Genomic DNA, 24,203 nt, shown 5'->3' on the forward strand with positions numbered 1-24,203 from the left:
CGTTTACTCTGCTCTCTCTGTCTTTCAGCTGAACGTATCCGTGGAAATAATCGTCACCACAAAGATAAAACCACGATCACTACACGATCAGACCTTAGACTTTAGTTTATTGATTGATACAAAAAAGTAAAAAAAAAACAAGAAACAAACATGTATTTACAATAACAATCTTACAATTAGCCTTGATGGCGTTTCGTCCTTATAATTAACCATATATAATAACTTCAAAAAAGACGTGCAAAGGAGCATCTTAGACAATCAGCGCACTCTACATTAACTTTACTCTACAATAACTTTACAAGTAACTCTACAAGTAACTCTACAATAACTTTACAAGTTAACTGCAAACCTTCAGCATTAAAATTAAAAATCAGGAGTTTTTCAATAATAACAAAAAGAAATTAAGAAAGTAAGTTACAGTTGCAACATTCATCCTAGTGCATATTCAACATGAGAAAATATATTATATATTTGACGTGGCTGAACTGTCTTTCATATGGCTGTCTCTTTGGTTATGGCAGGATAACAAATATTCCAATGTCTTACATAATCTTGTAAGACATTGTGTTTTGATAATTTGGTTGAGCCAGATTGGGGAGGGTTGATAAAAGATGGTCAGATGACTGAGGGGAAGCTCTTTTTATTCTCTCTCTCTCTCTCTCTCTCCCTCTCTCTCTCTCTCTCTCTCTCTCTTTCTCTCTCCCGTCTGTCTAGGTGTCCTGACAGCAGATGCCCATGAGGCAGGCCTGACACAGGCCCGCCTCATGTGGTTTGGTCCAGACTTTTTCAGAGCACCCTGACCCGTCATCCTCATCATACTCTTCCTCCTCTCCGTAGCAATTCTTCCGGATCTTGGCGAACAGCCTGAGCAAAGCCTCTTCCACCTCTTTTTCGGCAAAACCCGGGAGGTCGAACTCATCGTCCCGGCAACGGCGACAGGCCTGTCCAAAGGGCCGCATGATCACCGTCCCCCTCGCCGTCTCACTCCGCAGCCGGTAACGGAACAGCACCACCACCCGCGCCGAGGGCCAGGTCTTAGAGCAGGAGCCACACTGGAAGCTGGGGGGGGGGGGGGGGGGAGTAAATCATTAAACATAAATTATCTGCATTATTTGAATAGATCTAGGATCTGGGACACACAAACTTACTGTTACACCTTCTGGAGGTGTTGTGGGCCTAATTAAACCAAGCATCTGTGACACAGGTGCCCACTTGAGTTGAGAACAATATTGCTAAAGCATCAAACATTTAAAGATAATATACTCACTCTTATCCACCCCTTTCCCTCTAACATCCAAACTAGGTTTCTACATTGGTCTCCCAGAATAGCACAAGGGATAATTACATCAGATCCTGTGTTTTGGTAAATGTCTCCCCAACAAGTGGTGCTATTGTGTGTAGCTACATAGCAGATGACTTATGTTTTTTTTGTTTTTACAAAGCTTCATGTTTCATACGCAGTACCATGTTCTGCCACAGAATGACACTGTTTTATTATTGTACACAGCCTGTTTCCATGTCATGAGATCACACTGTCATCTGACCTGATATGTGCCCGTTCCCACAGGAACGACAAGCAGTCTCACAGGGCATGATGAGACAAATATCTGTTTACTAGTGGGAGTTGGTTATGAACAAAGAGAACATCCAAAATCCTGTAGCCCTTATCTCTGATAGTTTGCACCTAAATGTTATTTTTATTATAACTCAGTGGCCTACATGTAATCAATCTTTACTCCCTATGATGTAAATTACTTTTAAATGGTGATAAGCATTCATATCATGAGGAGATAAAACCATACATACTGTCCATAGGCGCAGTGGCTGTAGACCTTCCAGCCTCTCTTCCTCTCCTCCTTGGTGACTTTGTCTGTCTGGCTGTAGTTGAAGGTGAGATTCCACTGGTCTCCATAGTCCAGCTCCTGATCTTCATCCAGCAGCTCCTCGAAGACGTCCTTCCACAACGATGCCTGCCAGTCTGCATATAGGGGGGGGGGGGGGGGACAATGCAGAAAAACATCAGAAGATAGTGGCATTCAATTTGTTGGGTGTACAATCAATAGTAGTAAAGGTAAGTAGTAAAAGTAGGGTTCTCTGTGTCACAACACCATAAAAAACAGACGCTGCCCTTCTTAAAAGAAACTTCCAAACTATCTGCATAAATCAGAATAAAAAAAGAAGTCTTAAAGTGTAATTGCAAGACCAAAACATTGCTGTTTTTCAGCTAATAAATTAATTTGGAGCGTAGAACCGCGCCCTTGTCCCTTCTTTTTAGTCCGATATAGCCTATAATAACTATACTATTATAATTATTATTATTATTATATATTATGATTAGAGCAAACACTTCAAAGAAAGATAGACCGAATTAATGTGTCTGCTAGAATTTGCAATGTTGCAGCAGCAATATGTGAAACTGATCAAAAGCAAAACTACGCCACATCATAGCCTCCTATGATTAATCCTTCTTTGTGTTCCTCATGAAGCTGCTGTGATGTTGCCTACCGTAACTCATGGTCCTTGATGTTCAGATGTTTGCAGAGTTCCTTGTCGACGAAACCAAACGACGCTTCTGTTGTGAATTCAGCGTTATGTCGCTGTCCATTTATATCGTCCTCCCCTGCGTGTCAATAACAATACTCTGGAAAACGAAACTTAACATCATACTTTCAGTTTCCACCTTCTCAATAATCGGCATGTTGCATAATATGCTCCCGAGCCCATGCAAAAACCCCCGTCATAGGCAACAGTAAATATTTACAGTACAGAGCTAAGTAAGTTAATTTTTCTCGACTATTCACTTTATCCATCGTATCCAGGTTTGAGTCCATGTTGCTGACATGCGTCCAGAGGAATTGTCTTCCTCCAGCTGTACCTGTGGATGGCCGTACAGGACCATACTGCCTCATGACTTCCTTCAGAAATAGATTTAGTTTGCATCCAGTCATCCAGGCCACAGACCTCCGTTTGTGTGTGTGTGTGTGTGTGTGTGTGTGTGTGTGTGTGTGGGGGGGGGGGGGTTGCTCAATTCAATTCAATTCAATTCAGTTCAATTCAAAACTTATTCAAAACTTAAAAAGTTCAGTCTGTGTCATTGTAATCTAACAACCTACACTTCTGTCCCCATTCTCTAAATGAATGCAGAGACTTTTTAATAGCAGGCTTGTTATTATTGGGCCTTCAAGGCCTAACAATGTTCAAAATGGTCATCATCATTATCAATCTTATTTATGAAGGAGTTTGTTTAATTCTAATTACATTAATACAATAAAATCTACTATGTAATATACCCTTTCACAGTTTTTGATTCAAGGAACATTTGCCAAGGTCTATGCAGGTGCAAGTGACTTTGAGTTTCACATAGAGAACAACACGTTCCAGTTCAGTAGGGGGCAGTCTAAGATTAGAGTTGTTTGTGGACCTGCCACATGTTGCAGTGGACTTATTTGCCTTGCAATAGTAGTGGCATCTTTCAATACAAGGCGCAAATAAGTATTTTAAGCACTAACAATATGAGTAGTGAGTTATAGGCCATTTCTCAGGAGTAGTATAATTGTATCAGCTTTCCATATATAGGTTAATATATTTTCAGTATCACAGTGTTTGAAGAGCAGCAAGTCACAGAGGAACAGGAGAACGGCTGCCAACCTGATAGTCAGACATAATGCACTTTTAGAGAAAACCAAGGAGCACATTCTTATCATTACTGAGAACGAGTGGCAAGGCTGTTTCAGGGACTCATGCTGTGTTCAGTCATCAGCAGGGAACTTGAAGGCCTTTTCATTTTCTAACTTGGAGTCTGAAGTGCTCTAAATATCCCATGAGGAAGATGGAGGAAGTGGGGCTGCTGTTCAGGTGCTGAAGAGAGATACAGACATGAACCTGGACACTGAGTATGCTGCTTTCATAGACAGAGATGTATACCTCTCTTTTCAAAATTATTTTATATTGTTTGTTTCCATTTTTTATACAGCAACACCAACTGAGTCTATGAAAGGCTAGCTCAAAATGTTAATCACACAAGATTGAAAAATTGGTTCTTGGACTCACTGTAGTCTAGATTACCAATTTTGAAAAAAAAAAAAACAGTAAAAAGAAAGAAAAAATGTAAAAAGAACCTCATAAATAATGTTTTGGTAAAATAAAAAAGGGTAATGAATATTGAATAAGTCGGCTCACCCTGTCACCCTCACCTGCTCTTTGCAGTTGAAAAGAAGCAAGATCACTAATGCTTTTGATCAAGTTAATATTTTATTGTAACTTTTTTCACAAGAGGCACAAGCAGTATCTGCAGTCTGACATCATCTGGCTCAGGTTAGCTTACCACTACTATAGTATTTTGTTAACCCCCATTTTAAATGGTCAAACAATAAGCAGGAATCCTGCATTTCAAGGTGCAGAGATGGAACTGTTGCTGTTTGTCATAACACATAACAGTAATTCATGTAGTACACATACAAACTATACTATGAACTTGCTTTGATTGCAAGTAGCCTTTAAGCTTTTTCCACTGTTACACTCAAGTCAATATGTAGCGACAACTAAATGCCTAAATAGTGAATGGAAGTGTAGTCTGTATGTTTTCATTGTCGTTTTCTGCCCTGATAATGTGCAGAATGTCTCCTGCCTGATGTAATGTGAAGATTGAAAGGTGTTATGTTTGTGACCAAGGCTTTTTCCTCCCTCTGTAACCTTCACTGGTCTTACTAACATTTTGTAGAGTCTCATATTTAATTGATGGGCTCTTCACAGTCACCTAAATGCACAAACATGGTTCATGACAACAGGTGCAACATGTCCTGCCTCAAGGCTTACAATGTTGATCTTCATAATGACCAAGTATAACCTTTCTAAAACAAGTGCCCCTATCAAGCTGAGCTTTAACTGTTTTGTCAGCCATTCCTGTTTGGTGACATTCATAATTCTATGGGATTGTTGCCTGTTTACCTTTTCACCCTGCCCGCCTGTTGAACAACAGTTTACTCTAGCGGCCCACATATGACATGTTTGGAAAATTCAAGCCCATACCAAAAGTGCTGTTGGTGCAAACACTGCTACTCTGCACCATCATTCTACATTGAAGGAAGACAAACCTGTGCTTTTGTCACTTTTTGCCACCCTGAAGTGCCTTTTAAGAAGATTTTACTGATAACATTTAAAGCACGGCGTGGTTATTTGGCCCCTCCCTACATCACTGACCTTCTAACTCCCAGATGAGCCAGAGTACACCCTTAGGTCCTGGATCAGAGCCTTCCTGTCTGGTGCAGTCTAGACTCAAGACCAAAGACCAAGGCTGAGCGTTCTCCATCAGGGCCAACCTGCCTGAGGAGCTTAGGCTGGCTAAATCAGTTCAGTCTTTTATATCACTTCTTCAAATCCATTTTTTACAAACCTGCTTACGTGCTTAAATTGTTAAAATCAAACCTATAGCAGTTCTTAGATTCTTTATGTTATTGACTACTTTTTATGTAATCTCTTGTTTTTATGGAATTTCTTCTTATGCTCTGTAAAGTGCATAGTGTTTTTGAAAAGCTGCTATACAAACATTATCAGTAGTAGCAGTAGAGTAGCAGTAGCAGTGGTAGTAGTCGTAGTAGTAGTAGTAGTAGTAGTAGTAGTAGTAGTAATAGTAGTAGTATTCATGCCAGTTTGAAGATCTATAGTAGCAGCATGCTGATTTCCAACTTAATAAGTCAGACCCTTATTTACTTAAACTCCTTTCCTGAATTCAGCTTCCTGAATAATCATTACTATCATTTCATGATAATACTAATTATAGCATCAGCATAACACCACCTGACACAGGTATGTAGTCAGCTCAGTCTGTTCTCTGCTCTCTCACACACACATACACACATATGCAAATCCATTCACACACTGTGGGGACTTTCCGGCACATACTGTCTGGCTGCTGTCCAGCATTTCTACCTGAGCTGTTTATGGTTTAAGGTGATGGCGACGCAGGGAGCCCCACCCAGTAGATTACAATGCTTTTCAATGTCTATTCTCTCTTGTCTCCTGCTCCTGCTAAAGCAGGAAGACACACACATCAAATGACACACACATGCAGGTCTATAGGGACCAGTAAACCAAGTCTCATTAAGAATAAGAAGCACTTCAGACCGACGGTTCAGGTGTTACCTGACTTAATAACACAATGGCAATTATGTAATCTGCTCTCACAATTACACGGACAAACACACACACACAAACAGAGCATCAAACAAATTATAGCACATAATCTCCCCACAAAGGAGGAACACATACATAAAAACGTTTAGGAAATGGTATAAATGTATAGACCAGTATGAGTATTTTACTGAGAGACTATGAGAATAATAAAGTAAATAATAATAAAGAATAATAAAGTATAACAGTTTTAAACCTTGCTCTTTAACAGCTAGTGTAAACTCCATCTGTGGAAAGAAACATATGGAGGACATGGATACCGGCTTAAGAAACCAAAGGAGAAATATCATTATATAGTGGGTGGTAATGGAAATTGACAGTGACGTCTCAAAACTGGCGTGAGCGTCCGTGCGCACACACATACACACTGCACCAACACAGCAAATACACACTTACACACATACTTACACACACATACACACACGGCCACCCATACGTAGTGTGTGCTGCTGACATGTGTGCACCTTTCCTCCCCACACAGTGGTGTAAAGATGACCTCAGAGCCCCAGGCTCCATAGAGTCACCTTATACTCAGGTGTGACATTACAGCGTGAGAAAAGCATGCTGGGAAAGCTCACAGGGCCACAGAGATGTAGGCTTCAGGCAGAGACACAGAGAAAGAGAGAAAGAGAGAGAGAGCGAAAAAGCACACACACTCACACCCCCAGCATACTTTTGCTAGCGTACATCTCATGCTGAAGCGGTTGTTAAATGTCACTTTAATTATCTTTCTACAACACTGAGACGAATTCCTGTTGATCCTGGTAAACGCTGATAAAATCTGCCTTGGGGCAATAGGTCGAGGCTGGGATCAGGGTAGTCTCGATGCACGCAAAGTGAATTCAAGGGAAATCAACAAAATGAAAAGCATTAAGGTACGAATGAAGTTCAAAAGCACCTCCAGCGCTGGCTGAAATAAAACTGAAATCCGATCGAGCCACAGCCTGCGTAGGCTACTGTTGATGTTCGAGTCCAGATCCACTGACCCACTCTCCGTTTTGTACTTTTGTCTCAGGTAACACAGACTCCTCAGCCAGTTCTGCTGAGATGCAGGCCAGGATTTAGTGGCCGCCTGGACTCATGCCTGAACCTGTACCTGCTCCATGGCTGCCAGGTGACTCAGAGAGAGAGAGAGAGAGGGAGGAGAGGGAAAGAGAAATGGAGGGAGGATGGTGGGAGAGAGAGAGAGAGAGAGAGAGATAGAGAGAGAGAGAGAGGTTGGGTGTGGTAAGATGCCCTGAGCACATTCCTTGAAGCGGCCGCACCCTCAGTTCCAGCCTCTGTATCTACTGGTGTTTGTTTGTTGTCTGTGCACACACACACACACACACACACATGCATGCACACACACACACACACACACACATACATGCATACTTCTGTCGTAACAGGATTGCTTATACACACACAGTGTTCAGGCTTTCCGTACGCAGGCAGACAAATTTTAATATACACAATCTAACACTCATGCTGCTGTATGCAAATACTCTAGTTTCATTTCATATCTCTTTCAAGCTGAGAGTTGGAGATTTGCATGAACTGGAGAAGAGCATACATAGGCAGAGCCCAGAAGTATACTCTGTGTGTGTGTGTGTGTGTGTGTGTGTGTGTGTCTGTGTGTGCGCAGAATGGTGCTCATACAGACATGGGTGCTCAGGCAGACATCCATAAATGAGGCACACCCAGAGGAGCAAGCGTTGAGCACACATCCATACGCATAAGTGTGTGTGTGTGTGTGTGTGTGTGTGTGTGTGTGTGTACCACTGGCTATCAGGGATCATGAAAAAGGGTGTGTTTTGGCTGATAGACACGTTTCAGGACAAAGGACAGCCCACATAAAACACACACACCCCTCCCACAGTGGCGTACTTCTTACCTGTATTACTCCACGTGTTAATGTAAAGCTACTGTAAAGCTGATGTGTTCGTGTGTGTAAGAGTGAGAGAGAGAGAGAGAGAGAGAGAGAGAGAGAGAGTGAATGGGTTATGGATTAAGTCTGAGGCAGCACAATTATGTACTGATTACTGGTGCAAAAATGTAAACTGAAACATAATCCTAATCAATATATTGCATGTGCTGGAATAAACTCAATCTAGTAGTAAATAAGTAAATTATCCTTCCGCTTTATGATCTGAAGTCATTCATTTTAACATCATCTATAGCCTACTACTTATAAAACACAGCTGACAGAGATTAGCCTAATGTATTTACCTTAAATCAACTTTTACTCTTACATCAGCTGCTTCTTGCTGAATGACTTGACAGAGAGACACACAGAGATGGAGAGAACAAAGTGTGCCAAATCCACCAACACCTGTAAATGATGATAAATGTGTGCTGGGACACCCAAGACAAAACATATAGGATCTGAGCAGAGTTATTCAACCTGCACTTTACCTAACCTTCTCTTATAGGTTAAATAACAAGCCTCCCAAATCAGAAGGAGGAACTGAGCAGTGCAGCCAACAGAAAGAGTGTTTTTACATATGGAATAGGGAACTGTTTGAGTCTGCTGATTCTGCATGATCGTTTGGCCATGGAGAAAAACAGCAGTGTGTGTGTGTGTGTGTGTGTGTTTGTGTGTGTGTGTGATTCATTTAGTCCATGTTTCAGAGGGGAGCATGGCCTCCAAAGAAGCCCTTGTTCTTTGAGGGGAATCTGGCGACAGACGCTGCCGATCGTGAGAGAAAGGGAATGCTGATGAAACAGCCTCTGATGTATTTGACCATGAATGAGTGTTGGCCTCAGGGTGTTTTTCTCAGTTTGTAGCACTCCAGTCCTGGACTTAGACTTGAGTCCGACTTGAGTCCCAATATTGATGACTTCTTGTCTTGGACTTGAATATTGATGACTCAGACTTGAACTCGGACTTGAATATTGATGACTCATGACTTGATTCAGACTTGAATATTGATGACTCATGACTTGATTCAGACTTGCATATTGATGACTGGGACTTGGACTCGGACTTGAATATTGATGACTGGGACTCGGACTCGTGCACTGAGGACTTGAACTTGGGACTCAATCACCTTAGGCATAGAAACGTCTTTTAAGCATTACCCTAAATTTGTACCTGATCATTTGGTCATGATGTGGACATAGGCTATGAAAATGTATCTAACAACACTTGGACTTGTGACTTGGACTTGGACTCGGATTCAAACATTGAGGACTTGGGACTCGACTTGGACTTTTTTGGAGATCCAACTAAAACACTGGACACCTCTTCCAATTTTGAACTTTTAGCTGAGGAAGTTCTACTCAGCAAAGGACTGCTGTTGAAGTTTACATTTGTAGAATTTCATATTGAGGGTAAACCCAAATTAGGGGCCATATCATACATTATAATAGGCAACACTTTTGAAATATCCCACTCACAGTCAACTTCCAATAATGTTCGGTATCTAACAATCAACAAGTATGGGAGGAGTCTCACCGTTTCAGTGGGAAAGCCCTGGCAGGAGTTGCCCCGCTCCTTCCTTATTGTGCGCGCTGCGCTGTAGAGGCGGCAGGTCTGGAGCTTCAAGCCGCGGAGTGAAGCGCTCAGGACGGGCCGGAGTCCGCGTCGCCTCGCCGGGGCTTTTCAACGGACTTTTGGGTGGAGTTCTGCCCCGACCAAAGGAATGTGACACACCGACAGGAAGGAAACTCATAGCGGGGGAACATCGGCTGTAGCACCGAGGAGAGCGATACCCATCGGCACAAAGAGGAGACAACAGACAAGACAAGGAAGTCTGCAAGTTTCTGCAAAGGTGGGGGTAAGACCAAGTGGAAACATGGGAAAACTGTATCATTTTATCGAACTTAGGCCACCTCTTCGGGACAAAAGAACGTTCGGTACAGGGGTTATTTTCTATTCTATTCTATTCTATTCTATTCTATTCTGTTCTATTCTCCCATCTCCTATCCTATGTTATTCAATTCAGTTCAAGTTGGCTTTATTGGCATTACTATAATAAATTACTATAATAAATTAAGTGTCATTCTATTCTATTCTATTCTATTCTATTCTATTCTATTCTATTCTATTCTATTCTGTTATATTCTGTCATGTCCTGTCCTGTCCTGTCCTGCTCTGGTCTGGTCTGGTCTGTTCTGTTCTGTTCTATCCCGTTCGTCATGGAACTCAAATTTCTGTAGCCCAGTAAAATGTGTGAATGGAAGAAAGTGAAATGCCGGTTACTTTCCGCAACAGCTACCTGAAGCTTACAGGATTAAGCTGTCCAGGTAGTTATGCATTGCAAAACCTTAACAGTATTGTTATTATAGCCTAAACATACATTTGGCTCCTTATTGTCTGGTGTAGACTAAGAGGAACTCAGCGTGCTTTTCTTGGCACAGTGCTGTTATGATATCGTATTTAATCAAGACAGAAAAGAAAAACTACATGGAATAATAATAATACATTTTTTGAACCTATTCATAGCATGTGGGTCTACAGCATTGTGAGCATTGTGTAAGGAACCATAGGCAATGTATTATGTTTAAAATGGCACAGGCATTTTTAAGTTTTCTAATACTCCGCTTGCACAAGGCTACCTATTACCACCACGGCCTTTCATCTAAATAACTTAAGATCCCTGTAATTGTAAAATAATTGGTGAGATAATAGCTGGTGTCTGCCTTCTAATTCCACAGTCCTGTCTGTTGAGCAAGGGAAATACATATGTCCTATTCTATAGACTTTGGTCCATAGGCTCTGATAACAACAACCTGTTTCACAGACTGATCAATTCTGTTTGGAGTTTTGACTCAAACCTGCGATGTGTTAATTTGAACTATACCTTTGCACGCTTTTACTTCTTTAATTCACAGTGAGTCATTGGGCAGGAATAGTTCAACATGTGGTTATAATTTCAGGGAAAAAGTTTGTAGTGCCAGTTTCTGTGGCGTCTCTGTGCCTGTGTGCTTCCTATTATAGATCCCATCTTCTCACACTAGTCATTTGCCAAAGGCTGCATCCATTCAATATGTTTGTATTGTATGGATATCTAGGGGTCAGTGTCTATTTGTATAGGTGTTGTCATTCAGGTATGTGTGATATTGTGTTAGTGAGCAAAAGAGAAACATTGTTATGCTTTTATTGGGATTTATTGGCAGACATGAAGGCACTTGGAGCAGACGACGAGGACATCTGTGTGTGTTTCTGTGTAAAACACAGTTAGAAAAAGGCCATGTCTGCCTGAAAGAGAGCATACTGTATATGTTGTGTATTCTAGCCCGACCTTGAGCTGTCTATTGTGTGGTATGTTGACAGGCATGCTGAGGTGTGATGATATATGGAGAGACAAGTTATGTATATGTCTCTGGTCTTATCTGTGCGTGTGTGTGTGTGTGTGTGTGTTAAAGTGATAAAGTGGCACTGAAAGGTCCTGACAGGAGCATCGGGAGGCGACAGGCTCATCCCTCCAAACCTGTTTTCAGGTATTTTTTTTATTTTTTTTTTATTACTCTGTTCACACAGAATAATCAAATAGCATAATTCGACCAAAGAGGTATGCTGGATCAGTGAGTGTTTGTTTAGCGAGGCGTGTTCAGATATGAGTGTGAGAGTGTGTTTGATAGAGAGAGAGAGAATAGATAGAGAGAGAAAGGAGAAAGTAGTATTTTTTTGTGAGTGAGTGTGTTGACTGTGTGTTTGTGTCTCTTCACTCTCGGCTCTCTGATTCACGTGTTGAGACAGATAGAGGCTGCCCATCTCGCAGCTCTTTGCTCTCGCTTTTCTCTCCCTCTTCCCAAGTCAGTGTTCATGCAGGAATGCTGAGAATGAGCCATTTACATTCGCTCATTGAGCAAACACTGGGCATGTCTGAATATTGACTTTATTGATTTCAAGTACCTGCAATTTAGGTTTGTTGCCACCTGCCTTGCCCTGTGGTGGTTTACTGTTTCAAACTGACTTTGTTTACAGCACATTTAAGGGCCTGTCCTTTGTATGAGAAACAGAAAATATCATGAGAGAGAGAGAGAGAGAGAGAGAGAGAGAGGTTGGTAAGAGATTGTTAAAACTATGTTTAGGAGAGAGACCAGAATTTACAGCCACACAATATGTAACACTCATGATATTAGAGAAAAAAAGTAATGTTAATTAGAACTAATCAGATTAGACCAGAATTCCACAATGCAGTTATATTTTACCTATATGACTATTGTTCTTAGATTTCCATTTTATTTACTGATTTATTTACTCTTTTTATTTAATTTGATATTATTATATTTCCTTGTTTAATACAAGACCTTCGATTGTATTTAATCTAATTATCTAATTGTACCCTCTTTTACATTATATTGTTCATTGTTCATTGGCAACAATGGTTACCATTCATGCCAATAATGCAAACTGAATTGAATTTAATAGAGAGAGAACGAGAGCGAGAGAGAGAGAGAGAGAGAGAAAGAGAGAGAGAGAGAGAGAGAGAGAGAGATCCCTATCATCATGTGTGTCACTTCCTACAGTTTGATGCATGCTGCAGTTGCTATAACAACAAACAAAGCAGCACTTTTGTTTGAATACCCTACCAGTCAGCCAGGTGGAGAGTCTGTCATCATGATGCTTATTATGGTGTGTTATTCTGTTGCTTCATTCACTGTGACCCAGAGGTCAGATCGTGCAATAAGGAGCCTCAGGTTCTGTAGTGCAAGCAGTGCAAACACTTCACCTCAGGGTCCGTGCACTGCGGTCGATCCTGCGCTCCTCTTGAGTGGGGTGGGAATTATCTGCTCTAACTGAAGGACAAGAACAGTTGCGTTGCAGTACTCACAACTCGGAGATATAGGCACTCCCTGTGGTTTCTGTCTGTTCTTGTATGAGCGCACATGGTGGAAAGACTTTCTGAGACTAGCACAGGCGGGTGCACATCCTTCAGTTCAGGGCTATTATCACATCTGGGCAGGTATGCCTTGTCCTGCTGCCTCAGCAAAATTTACTTGTATGCAGAGCAAGTCCTGCACTGCTAAATTGCTTTAAAAACGATTGAGAAAACACAGCAGATCAAAGCACACATGATTCCTCCATATAAGAAACTTGGCGACACTGAAATTATTCCATGCACGCAGCATGTGCTCCCAACATGGCTCCCTACCCACCACGGAACTTTTCTTTGGAATGGGGACGGCCCACCACAAGATCTGTTTCTATGGTTAGAAATGAGTCAGGAAGCAGGATGTTAGCCATTTTGCTAGCAGATGAATCACCACAGAGCAGCACGGTGCAAGTTAGCCCTAGGCTAGGCCAGGCCGAGCTAGCCGGTGACTCACCCGGCTACTGAGTAAACAGTGTTCTCCCTTTGACTGCAGGGTAGGGCTCGAGCACTTTGCTATCATTACCAATTTCCTTGGGTGAGTGGAACTTTACGGAAAACACGTCACACAGCAGGTACAACTTTACAAAACACCTATTCACCCACCCACTCAGACTCAACTACAGTTCTTCAGACTTTAGGTTTCCACAGTGATGTATCCAAACAGTAAAAAACACTTCCTGTTTTGATCACATGCTGCAGTGTGCAGAGGAAACCACATGTGTTCCCAGCGTTTACCAGTTTACTTTGACCACCTCTAAAGTTAAATAGTTGTTTTCCTAAATCTCCACCATCAAATGGAACATCCAGTATGCAGCAGTCAGGAGTGCATTAGTATAATGTCTAAAGTCTCCCCAATCTTTCCTGTCTCTCTCTACCTTGAACTATGTAATGCCAAAAACATAACCTTAGCATTAGTATCAGTGGCAGCTCCTGGCTGGTCTTTTGGAGGCAGACAAGCAGACCAGTGAATAAGCCTAAATGCCAAATAATAAATAATAATGCCCACATGTGTACCACTCACATACAGTAGGAGTGAATGAATAGATTTTGTTAAGGCTACCATTCTCCTCCTTGCTGCGTGTTGTTTCTGTTGTCCAATTGAGTTGTGTCTTTGCTTTCCATCTTCCATTTCGTCTTGTTTTTCTTGTTTGGCTTCTTTCTCTTCCTTTCTTTCTTCTTTCTCTTCCTTTCTTTTTTCTCTAGCTTCCTTTCTTTCTTCCTCTTCCTTTCTTTCATTCTTTCTTTTGAGGAGTGAGCAGATTTGTAAAGTAAAGAGCTGATTCCTCATCCTCATATGAAATTATATGTATGGCTGTGGATAATGTAGTTCCCAGTCAGGCGAGTAAGACAGAGCTGACAGGGAGCTTTCGTTTACCTAGACATACTGTAACTTTTGCTCTGTGGCCACTGAGGTCTGTGGATCTGCTCAGTGAATCCTACAACTTCTCCTCCATCTCTATCACACACACATAATTGCACACTCACAAATTGTTATGTCACAACGTGCCTTTCAATACCCTAAGTTAAGTTTATGTCAGTTCATGGCATACTGAGTAGCAGACTCATCAATTTGTAAGCTACGAGTGACACCGATTTCAGGATGAGGTTTGAGTAGCAACTTGAACCATGACACACCTGCATGACAAGTTTACTGAGCAGAAATATGAGAGAACCTGTCTATACAGCTCTTCACACCTCACCCTTTCCCACCCCTTTCTTACCACACTCCTTTCACTAACTTGACTTTGTTCTTTCTCTCCCTCCTGTCTTTTTTCTATCCCGTGATTTTTCTTTCTCCTGACCTTTATTTACAATTTGCTCATAAGCCTGATTGAATTTCAGTTAATCAGTGGTGCTATCACATGGATGACATTTCAGTGCTGAATACAACTCTAATCTCATATCCAGTGGACAATTAAACAGGGTGTGTGATGCCATAGCTGAGAACTGAGTCAAATAACACAGTGGGTTTATCCATATCCATATAATATGTAAAGTATGGTTCTTCTCTCTGTGTAAAAGATGGAGTATATAACACAATTTAGGGTGAATTCCGTTTTACTGGAGAAAGATGCTACTCAAAACATAATGAGATGCATCAAACAATAAACAATGGCAAAAATAAGGACAGATGTCTTGGGTGGAAATTATTTTTGATTCAATTCAAAGAGTCTTCACATTCCCTCCTTGGATTGAATTTAGTTCAACTGTCACCTTAAAAACCTGGCCCTGGATAGCAAATTTCTGTGTTGAGATCTGTCTCAAGTGTTGCGTCCGTTGGTGATTTAGAGTGTAAGCATGTGGCATTGTGTGCAGGTAAAGGTGTTAATGTGAAAGGTGTAATCATTATACTTACTGTACTGGCTTTGACAACAATAGGTGCTTTATGCAAGACGTTAGGGGCAATCTGTCTATCTGTGTGTCCTGAATCCTGACACAAAGCATGCTTCCTCTCACCACCCTAAGGGATATTTAGTTGCATTAAGAGCATTGTATACCACCGCTGGAGGAGTGGCCTACTATGTATGTGCAGTCACAAAAGCAGCGCGACCGTAACATGAGAACATTTGATTGTTGTGTTTACATAAATGCTATTCTGTTGGTTCTTTCTTTCTTGGTACAGTATGTAGTGTCGCTAAATGTTGCTACACAGGCAGCTAAATGAAAATAAGGTGCTAACAATTAGCTTTGTACATATCATCTATTCTATTTACCAACCTAGAAGATCAAATTGTCTGTATATGTGCCTAACACCGTGCATTGAAAGCATAACCTTATATGTTCCTCTGACTTTGCTGCACAGGTTCAAACTCCTTCCTCCCTTACCTTTCCTCATCCTGAGCCCTAACCTTTGACCCCACCCCCTCTCCAACCATGGCACACCGGTCTCAAAGTTCTGATATTGGCGATAACCCCCTGGACCCCAACTACCTGCCCCCACATTACCGCGAGGAGTACCGCCTAGCTATTGACGCTCTGACAGAAGATGACCTACAGGTAACATTGCAGTTGCCTGCATGTGAAAAGACTCATATTCTACTGTATATGTGTATTACCATTGAGATATATATATTGATTTCATTGATCATGTAATGAATATGGGCCTGTCTGCTGTCACATCAGGGCTACTACGAGTTCCTCCAGAGCGCTGACGTGGTCGATTTCCTGGCACAGCCTGAAATTGAACATATCAAGTCCACAATCCAGGCACCCAACCAGACCTCTAACATCCCGGAGCTGACCTACCACAAGGGAGCTCTTGAGGCTGATGGATCCTCAGACACCTACTGGCCGGTGCACTCTGACCTGGCTGCCCCAGGGCTGGACCTGGGCTGGCCAATGCAGCAGCACAGCTTCATAGGACCCACAGAGGTCACCACCCTGGTTAACCCCTCAGACCCAGACATGCCAAGCATCAAGGAGCAGGCCAGGAGGCTCATCAAGAATGCACACCAGGTTAGTAAAAGGGAGGGATGAGAAACAGGAGGGAGATGTGTACAAACTTGCATATCTGGTTTGTTACACTTGAGAGTAAAATGCCATCTGAAGATCAGATCAAAGCATTCCACACTCATAAATGCACACGCATTTAATGGTCAACAACATGGTATTAATATGCTTAAATATGATCATTCTGGTCTCTAAGCACATATGAACGCTAATTTCTCATTGCTGATCGCAAAGGGGATACATGGGAAACACCTGTGATGTGATAAATTAACATAACATTTCTAAGTAGTGAATATCCTCTTTCTGTATCTTATCAGTGTGTACAGATCAAACGTTATATCTCAGAAAACGAACTTCAGACAAAGCATTGCCAGTGGCTATCAATGGGTCATGAATTTTCATTGTTAGTTTTATCTTGCTGCTTGTCTGCCACTGCCAACTTTACCACCACTCCCTTTCAGGTGAGCGTCTAGCTAACTTGCCTTCTGGTAAATCAAAAATATAATTAACTTTCATGTGTACATGTGCCAAATGTCATCAGACTAGTCAAACCTGTTTGTGTGGTGGGTAGTGTCACTGTCTGTCCTACATTGCTCCCTCTGTCTCCTTTACGTGAGACAAGTGTGTCTCTCCTGTCATTATGTCTTGTAGTGTTTGAGTAACTGTTGTCCTGTTTCAACCTGCATGAAGAAGCCAGGCAGGTTGCAAGAGAAAGGGGCCCTTAAGCTTATCTATACCATGCCTCTTATGAAAATTTGATAGTGATTGGTCAACATTATACTATTGCTGATACAATGAATGCAGTTAATGTATATGCACATCTGGTCACAGTTGCTGGTTTGAGTGGTGTTATGCTACTATGTAGGGACACATTAAAGCTGTTTTTTTCATGAAGAGCCAAATTCAGCTCAGTCACTGAGGGGTAAAATACTACACTCTTCTACACCTGTGTGCTATCAAACGTCATCATGGTTTACAGCACTTAAGAAAATAATTTTCTATAAATTATGTCTATTGAGCAGTATCTAATAATAAAGCTTACATTAAATGTAATTAAAAAGTAGTCTTCACACCTTAGCTGTGAAATCTGTACTTTTTTCATCAAGTTAAAATTGTTTTAGAGCATAACGTTCCATGCTTTTATTTCTGTTGCTGTTAAACACAATGAACAACTGCTGCTGCAAAAGTCCCTTCAAACTATGTCAATGTTCAGGCTTAACTTTGCTACATTATGTCAGTCACAGAGTTAATTCTGAACCACGCAAGGCTTCAAAAAGCATTACAAAAAGACTTAGATTATATTGGATAATTTCCTTCTTTCTGTTTTTCTTGTGCTCCAGGTTATTGCTGTGGTGATGGACATGTTCACAGATGTTGACATTTTTAGTGACCTCTTGGATGCAGCGGCTCGTCACGTCCCTGTCTACATTCTACTGGATGAGCAGAATGCCCATCACTTCGTCGCTATGGCCAACAACTGCAGAGTCAACTTGGACTTGATTCATGTGAGTTTGCATTTTCCATTACATTTTTTAAATGACTAAAATAACACAGCATATATGACACTGGGCCATGGTCTCATATTTATTAGGTGTTATTTATTTAACTCTGAGACATGATTTCTACTTGCATGTTTCCATAACATGATTAGATTTTGTGTTTTACAGATGATGCGTGTCAGGACTGTGGCAGGAATAACATATTTTTGCCGGTCTGGAAAGTCATTCAAGGGGCAGGTGAAAGATCGCTTCCTATTAGCTGACTGCAGGGCTGTACTCAGTGGGAGCTACAGGTGAGCCAATTAAGATAATTTAATTTCTCTGCAGCCACTCCCATGCCAAAAGATCCTTTTTACTCACTCTGTAATTGCAAGCTGCTTTAATAGCATCCACTGTTCTCTCTTACTCTCATAGTTTCATGTGGTCCTTTGAGAAGATCCATCGCTGCATCGCCCACCTCTTCCTAGGGGAGCTTGTCACCACCTTTGATGAGGAGTTCCGCATTCTGTTTGCTCAGTCACAGCCTCTAATTATTGACCAATCTGTTGTGCTACATGCCAACTCTGAGACCAGCAGCACCAGCAGTTACATCAGCAACCAGTTTGGTTTGAAGAGAACCCAGTCATTGCGGAACCCCAGGGGTTTTCTCCGACAACCAGAGATTCCCTCTGCCTTCCCCTATGGAGACTCTGATCGGAATCCTGCACTTCCTTTCCAGAGGAATGACCTATTTCGTCACACGATTGAACCTGGGGCAGGAATTATGATTGGGAAGTATTCACAGCAACAGTTCCGTCTACAGCAGTCATTCCTGGAGCAGGGAAGGTCCATAGTATCCAGACAAATGGAGATGAGTGCCAGTGCCTTCAAGAGACACAGCTATGCAGAGGGAACTCAAGAGAGCTACTCTTCTTCTAGGCAATACATGAAGCACAGAGTCATGAATAATCTGGACGAGACAGACTTCCACAGGTTGATTACCCTTTAATATTTTGACCTGCTTGTGTACTGTTAGAAATCTGAATTATTCTTGTAACAGATGCTTTTACACATAACTACAATTATATTATGAACAAAACAAATAAGAACCATTATATTTCTTTACAGGGAGCAGATCCAAGGCAGCCATTACTACCACGAAGGGCCTGGGCCTGGTTCTGGCCATGGACACTATGACAGACTTCAAGGCCATGTTCCTCACCTCGCCATAGACCAGTATTCAGACTCAAGCTTCCGATCAGACCGGGAGCCCCCTCCTGCTGGAAGCTATAGCCGAGACTACCTTTCATGTGAGGACCTGAGGGGAGCTGAGGGGCACCAGGTACCTCCAGTAGCAGGGAGGTATGGAGGAGGTTCCTCCCACAAGAGGCCAACCATAGGCCAGGCCTATGCCTGTCAGAGCTCCCCTACACAACCCCACCCTCCAGAGAAGCAACCGTTTCCCAAACAATCTGATCAAGAGCGCGATCCAGACTCAAGTGCAAGGCAAGGCCTGAGGAGTTGGAGGATCAACTCCTATCTCAGCACTTATGAGGACGGTGGAGAGGAAGGCCTAACCCAACCTTTGGGGCCTGATGCATTTGAAGACCCTCCACCATCTCAGCAGCCAACTGCTGCTGATAGTTCAGCACCTCGCTTTGTGACAAAGGAGCAACCAAATGTTCCCTTCAAGCCCAGACAAGATAGTCTGAGACCACGCTTTGGGAAGCCCTTTATACCTGAGAACACTGGTAACGATTCTGCTCCAAGAACAACCAGGGATCTGATTCTCTCCGGAAGTGACTTCAAGCCATTGGTACTTGAGAAAGAGGAGAGAGAGGTGGAGAGGGAGAGGGAGAGAGAGTGGGAAAGGGGTGGAACAAGGGAGGTGGGTGTGGATGTGGAGGTGAAAGAGACTCCAGAGATCCACCTGTCCAAACATGAATCATTCCGCACACGCATTAACCCACTCCTGCAGCGGAGCTCCCGTCTGCGTTCCTCTCTTATATTCTCTTCTTCCAAAACAGAGATGCACAGTGGTAGCCTGGGCTTAACACCAGCTACAGAGGAAGATGAGGAGTCTGACCCAATCCGCACCTCATCGATTGTGGCCCAGATCCTAGAAAAGAGGAGGTCAATGTCTCGGGAGCCTTTTGAATGGAGGAAGAAGGCTGAGGAAAAGGAGAAGGAGAAAGAGAAGGAGAAGGACAAGGAGAAAGAGCAAGAAAAAGAGGAGATACGATTGAAACACGAGAGTCAAGTAAAAGAGGAACCTAAAAAAACTAATGAAGATGTAAAAACTCAAGCAACTGAAGAGACCCCTAAAGTCACCACAGAGTTCATCAAACCCCAGGAGCCATCATCTCTGAACATGAATGACCCAGCCAGTCGACTGCAGTATTTCAAAGACCTGGCTGCAAAGAGGAAAGCCTCAAAGATGGGGACAGAGTCATCACTAAAAGCCACAGAACCTGCTGAGAAAAAGCCGGACCTTTCTGATAAGCCTCCTCCAAACCCTATGACTCCCAAGATTCCATCTGTCTCTGTCAGCCCAGCAGAACCTGAACCAAAGAAGCCAGACATCGCATCAAAACTGGCAGAGCTCACTCGCAGACCGTCATTTAGTGCCTCAAAACCACCTGCAATCCCTTCCAAGCCTTCACTTACCCAACTGAAGCCTTCAGAGACAGCTTCAACTCATAAAGAGGAGAATGTGTCAGAGGTTCACAAGAAAGACCTATTCAAGTCTCTAAAGCCCCTTGCTTCACCTAAAATATTCAAGAGGGATCCGTTGAAACTCAAAGGACTGAATCCTCGTCGTGTCTCCTGTGGTGAGGAGATTCTGACAGCAGATGCTACAGATGCAGAGAAGAGCGAAATGAAAAAGAGCCGCTCTCATAGTTCTTCAGCTATGACACATGCTGATTCAAAGGATGGACTTCAAAAGATCATGGGCTCTAATACGTCCATCAATACACTAGGGGGTGAGGGGAAGAGTGAGGGTAAGCCACTTGACTTCCTCAAGAAGCAGACTCAGAGGCTAAAGGGATTCCTGGGGCCCAAGGATAAGGACAAGAAATCTGCAGCCGGAGGAGATGACAAAACCATGAGCACTGTCATGGAGGTCACTGAAAATTCTAGCAAAAAGGCGAGTTCATCTGCTAAAGACACAGGATCCACCACCCCTGACCAAACCACAGCCAATCACAAAACATCAGCAACGGGCACATCGAGCACATCCCGGTACCAGACCTCTAGTGGCTCTGTTCTGTTCAGCAGCAACCTGCGAGATGACACCAAGGTCATTCTGGAGCAGATCTCAGCCAACAGCCAGAAGAACCGACTGGAACGAGAGGAAGCAGGAGGGGACAAAGATAGTGATGGAGGGGAGAAGGGGCTGGAGAGACAGAACTCCATGAAGAAGAATCGACTTCTGCGACCACAGGGCAGCCTTCAGGAGAGAGAGGGCTTGTTGAAGAGGATAGAGAGCATGAGGAAGGAAAAGAAGGTCTACAGCCGCTTTGAGGTAGTTTACCATTGCAAGGATGAGGTTTGCTGAGTAGGGAGAGAAGACTGCTAGGAGTAGTGAATAAAAGTAGTGTTGAGAAGAGTAATCACATTTTGGTGAAATCTAGGATTTAGATTAATTCAATTACAAAAAAACCCTGACACTTAAGTATATCAAGGGTAGGATAGGGAAAACAATCTCTTTGCAATTTTCTGATACTAAACTCAAAAACAATCCAAATATATAGAAATCATTCACACTCCCAGATGCAATTAAACTCATGTTTAGGTGTCACACTCATATTTCGATTCAAGAATTCAGTCAGGTTAACAGTGGTACATTTTTATAAATGGCCTCTATGAATTAGAGAAAGAACGTATGCTTTTATTTGTATATTTCTTTGTATTGGTAACTTTCAAATTAGTATGACAGATGAATGTTTGACATAGTGACAGGACCCTGAAATTTGAAGCTGTGAAAAGCCAAATACTTTGATAATCCTTTTACATATCACAGCAAATGAGACAGCTTGTGTTCATTGCTTTATATATACAGTAGAAGTTTAGTGTAGTTATATATTGTACATTATTATATTACCCTAGCTAGTATTTGATTTAGTTTTTCCCTTATATTGTAGAATAAGTGAAAGTTAGGTCTGCCCACTGAAACCTTATAACATTGATGGTAGAGAGGAGGAAGAGAGGAGAGAAAGGAGGTTGAGCAAAATGGGGGGGCGGGCGTTGATATCCTGTTGCATTCACTGTTATCCCTGTTGTTCTGTTAACAGATGGGTAATAGCCTGGGATAACGTACGACGGCGGAGAGACCTTTTGAATGGAGACTGTTTATGCAAGATGATCAAAAAGACCCACTGCCCATATGTGCCAACGACACTATGAAAGTACCTCTACAGCTCTACCCTGCAGCTTTCCTGGATTTTCACACAAAGTAATAAAACTTGAAAAGACAAACTATAAAAAAGCTGAAAACATTGATGTTTTGGAGTTTGGAATGTGCCTGTGTGCCAAGACTTGGTACTACTTTTACCTTATATGGTGACTGTGTGAAAGAGTGACTCCATTTCCACGCTGGCTGCATGGGCTAACCTTTCAACCAAACAGTAACGGTAGGGCAACTTTTACCTTTAAGTAGGCTTGAATGGATGTGTGTATGTTAGTGAGTGGGTTAGAGAGAGTATGAGAAAGTGAGTGTATGCCCCACTGACAGAAAGCAAATTAACTCATGCCAGTCAACAAACAAGCCTGTATGGAACTGCACATGCTAGTACCGGTGCTGTGTGTCTACAAGTGTCTGTGTAGCCGCGACTTGTGTCGAAACTGGTAATGTTACAAGTATATCTCTGTGGATTCACACTGTGCCAACGGCCCGCCAAGGCCATCACCAAAACCAGGACTATTATTAACCCAGTTCCAAACCAAAGAGAGCAGAGACGAGGATATGATGTGGGAGAGAAGGAAAGAGATGGAGAAAGTGATGAAGGGAGAAAATTTAAGAGCAAGTCTATGAGATTATAGAGGATGAAGAGAGAGGGAAAACCAGAATGCTGTGAGAGAAAACTTCATGTTTTCTAATCATTACAAGTTTAGTATCTAGTTGTACCCGTTACTTTTTGAGGCAGCACCAGCAAAGTTTCCACAGAAAGTTGAGCCTGTGGTGAACATTACCCTTTGTAGAGAGTGGTATGTACCTTTCTATTAAGGTGTGGCCCCGCTTCTCAGGGTTGAATATGTGAAACAACTCTTCAGAGAAGGGCTAAGCCTGCTGGGGCACAGGAACAGAGCAAAAAAAAAAGACTAGTACTAGTCATGATCTTATACTCAGTGTAAAGGAAAATGTAAAATATCTATCCCTGAATCACTAAAATATGGCCACTTCTATGTGTGTCTATGTCTATGCCCCCATTCCTCTTTCCTTCCTGGACTATCTTAGATTTGTCATCACCTCTACAGGAAAGGAAGGGAGAAAGGATAGCTACATTTCACAGTACTGGAGCAGGGCCATCCCTCCTTACATAAGTCACTTAACTTCTGAGACCTACGCCCTTTGCGGGACTGCTAACCTGTCAGTCTGTAAACACTAGAAGGAATTAGCTACATGGTACAGTTCCACACCTTGAACACTAGCCCAGGCATCAAACCATTTAGTGTTTGTCTCTGGTGCTGTTATTGTTCATTGAAAGATTGGAGACTCTAATACTATATGGACACTTTAGGGATTATATTATTTTCCATTAGGGATGCTATTGTAAATATTTATATAAATAAAGGGCTGGATGATATTTTAAGTAACAGATTATGATCACCTTCACTGTGCTCTCCAAGTGCCTTGCAGTGTCAATTTTCATGTGAGCATGTGGTCTTGGCAGTAAAAAGTAATCAGCATCATTTGTTGCACAGGGTAGTTGTGTTTTCTTTTCAAACCTTGGATTGTATTGTTTTATGACATTATACTATAACAAAAAAGTGTCCTATATTAAATCTCTACAAAACCAAAGTTGATTGTGTTTATTGTGTGCACATAAGTGTGTACATTATGGACGTGTGTACTGTTTTTTCATTGACAATCTGATTCAGAGTCACAAAATAAAAACCCTTTGGCAACAATTTGAAAACATTGTTATGAATGAACTGTATTAAATTTCTTAATATATGAACACCTTTACATTATGTCAGCACAAATATTAAACAATAGTGCAAATAATACCACACAGAATGGTAATTGCATTTCTACAGTACAATGGCCTAGTCTGGC

At 42.1% G+C, this 24,203-nt stretch overlaps 2 protein-coding genes across 4 annotated transcripts; one reads left to right on the top strand and one right to left on the bottom strand.

The window, feature by feature from the left end:
• Positions 1-87: 87 nt before the first annotated feature.
• On the bottom strand, positions 88-2,645 carry LOC139646097 (receptor-transporting protein 3-like). The gene is made up of 3 exons (XM_071522004.1): positions 2,506-2,645; positions 1,807-1,978; positions 88-1,059 (listed from the first exon to the last, which is right to left on the bottom strand). Exons 1-3 carry the CDS (start codon positions 2,513-2,515, stop codon positions 711-713), a joined length of 531 nt encoding a protein of 176 aa, XP_071378105.1. The 5' UTR covers positions 2,516-2,645; the 3' UTR covers positions 88-710.
• Positions 2,646-9,668: 7,023 nt separating this feature from the next.
• Positions 9,669-23,945, top strand: fam83hb (family with sequence similarity 83 member Hb). Of its 3 annotated transcripts, XM_071522003.1 has the most exons (8): positions 9,670-9,944; positions 15,799-15,992; positions 16,119-16,451; positions 17,786-17,950; positions 18,113-18,237; positions 18,359-18,916; positions 19,052-21,449; positions 22,219-23,945. In XM_071522003.1, exons 2-8 carry the CDS (start codon positions 15,870-15,872, stop codon positions 22,237-22,239), a joined length of 3,723 nt encoding a protein of 1,240 aa, XP_071378104.1. In that variant the 5' UTR covers positions 9,670-9,944; positions 15,799-15,869; the 3' UTR covers positions 22,240-23,945. The 3 variants fall into 3 exon arrangements, with proteins under 3 accessions (XP_071378103.1, XP_071378102.1, XP_071378104.1); XM_071522002.1 differs by lacking the exon at positions 22,219-23,945 and having other exon boundaries at positions 9,669-9,950; positions 19,052-22,189; XM_071522001.1 differs by lacking the exon at positions 22,219-23,945 and having other exon boundaries at positions 9,669-9,944; positions 19,052-22,188.
• The last annotated feature ends 258 nt before the right edge of the window (positions 23,946-24,203 follow it).

Source organism: Centroberyx affinis, unplaced genomic scaffold (assembly GCF_046629955.1).
Source record: "Centroberyx affinis isolate AG114_WGS23_722 - 3 ecotype Tasmania unplaced genomic scaffold, CSIRO-AGI_Caff_v1 ptg000949l_1, whole genome shotgun sequence".
NCBI classification, from domain to species: Eukaryota; Metazoa; Chordata; class Actinopteri; order Beryciformes; family Berycidae; genus Centroberyx; species Centroberyx affinis.

What these genes read in the sequence shown, in the direction of transcription:
- LOC139646097 (XM_071522004.1), bottom strand. An exon ending in AGCCACTGCGCCTATGGACA is followed by an intron (nt 1,060 to 1,806) that starts GTATGTATGGTT and finishes CCCCCCCCCCAG; the next exon opens with CTTCCAGTGTGGCTCCTGCT.
- fam83hb (XM_071522002.1), top strand. Translation starts at nt 15,870, where the DNA reads ATGGCACACCGGTCTCAAAGTTCTGATATTGGCGATAACCCCCTGGAC. An exon ending in TGACAGAAGATGACCTACAG is followed by an intron (nt 15,993 to 16,118) that starts GTAACATTGCAG and finishes CTGTCACATCAG; the next exon opens with GGCTACTACGAGTTCCTCCA. An exon ending in GTACTCAGTGGGAGCTACAG is followed by an intron (nt 18,238 to 18,358) that starts GTGAGCCAATTA and finishes TTACTCTCATAG; the next exon opens with TTTCATGTGGTCCTTTGAGA.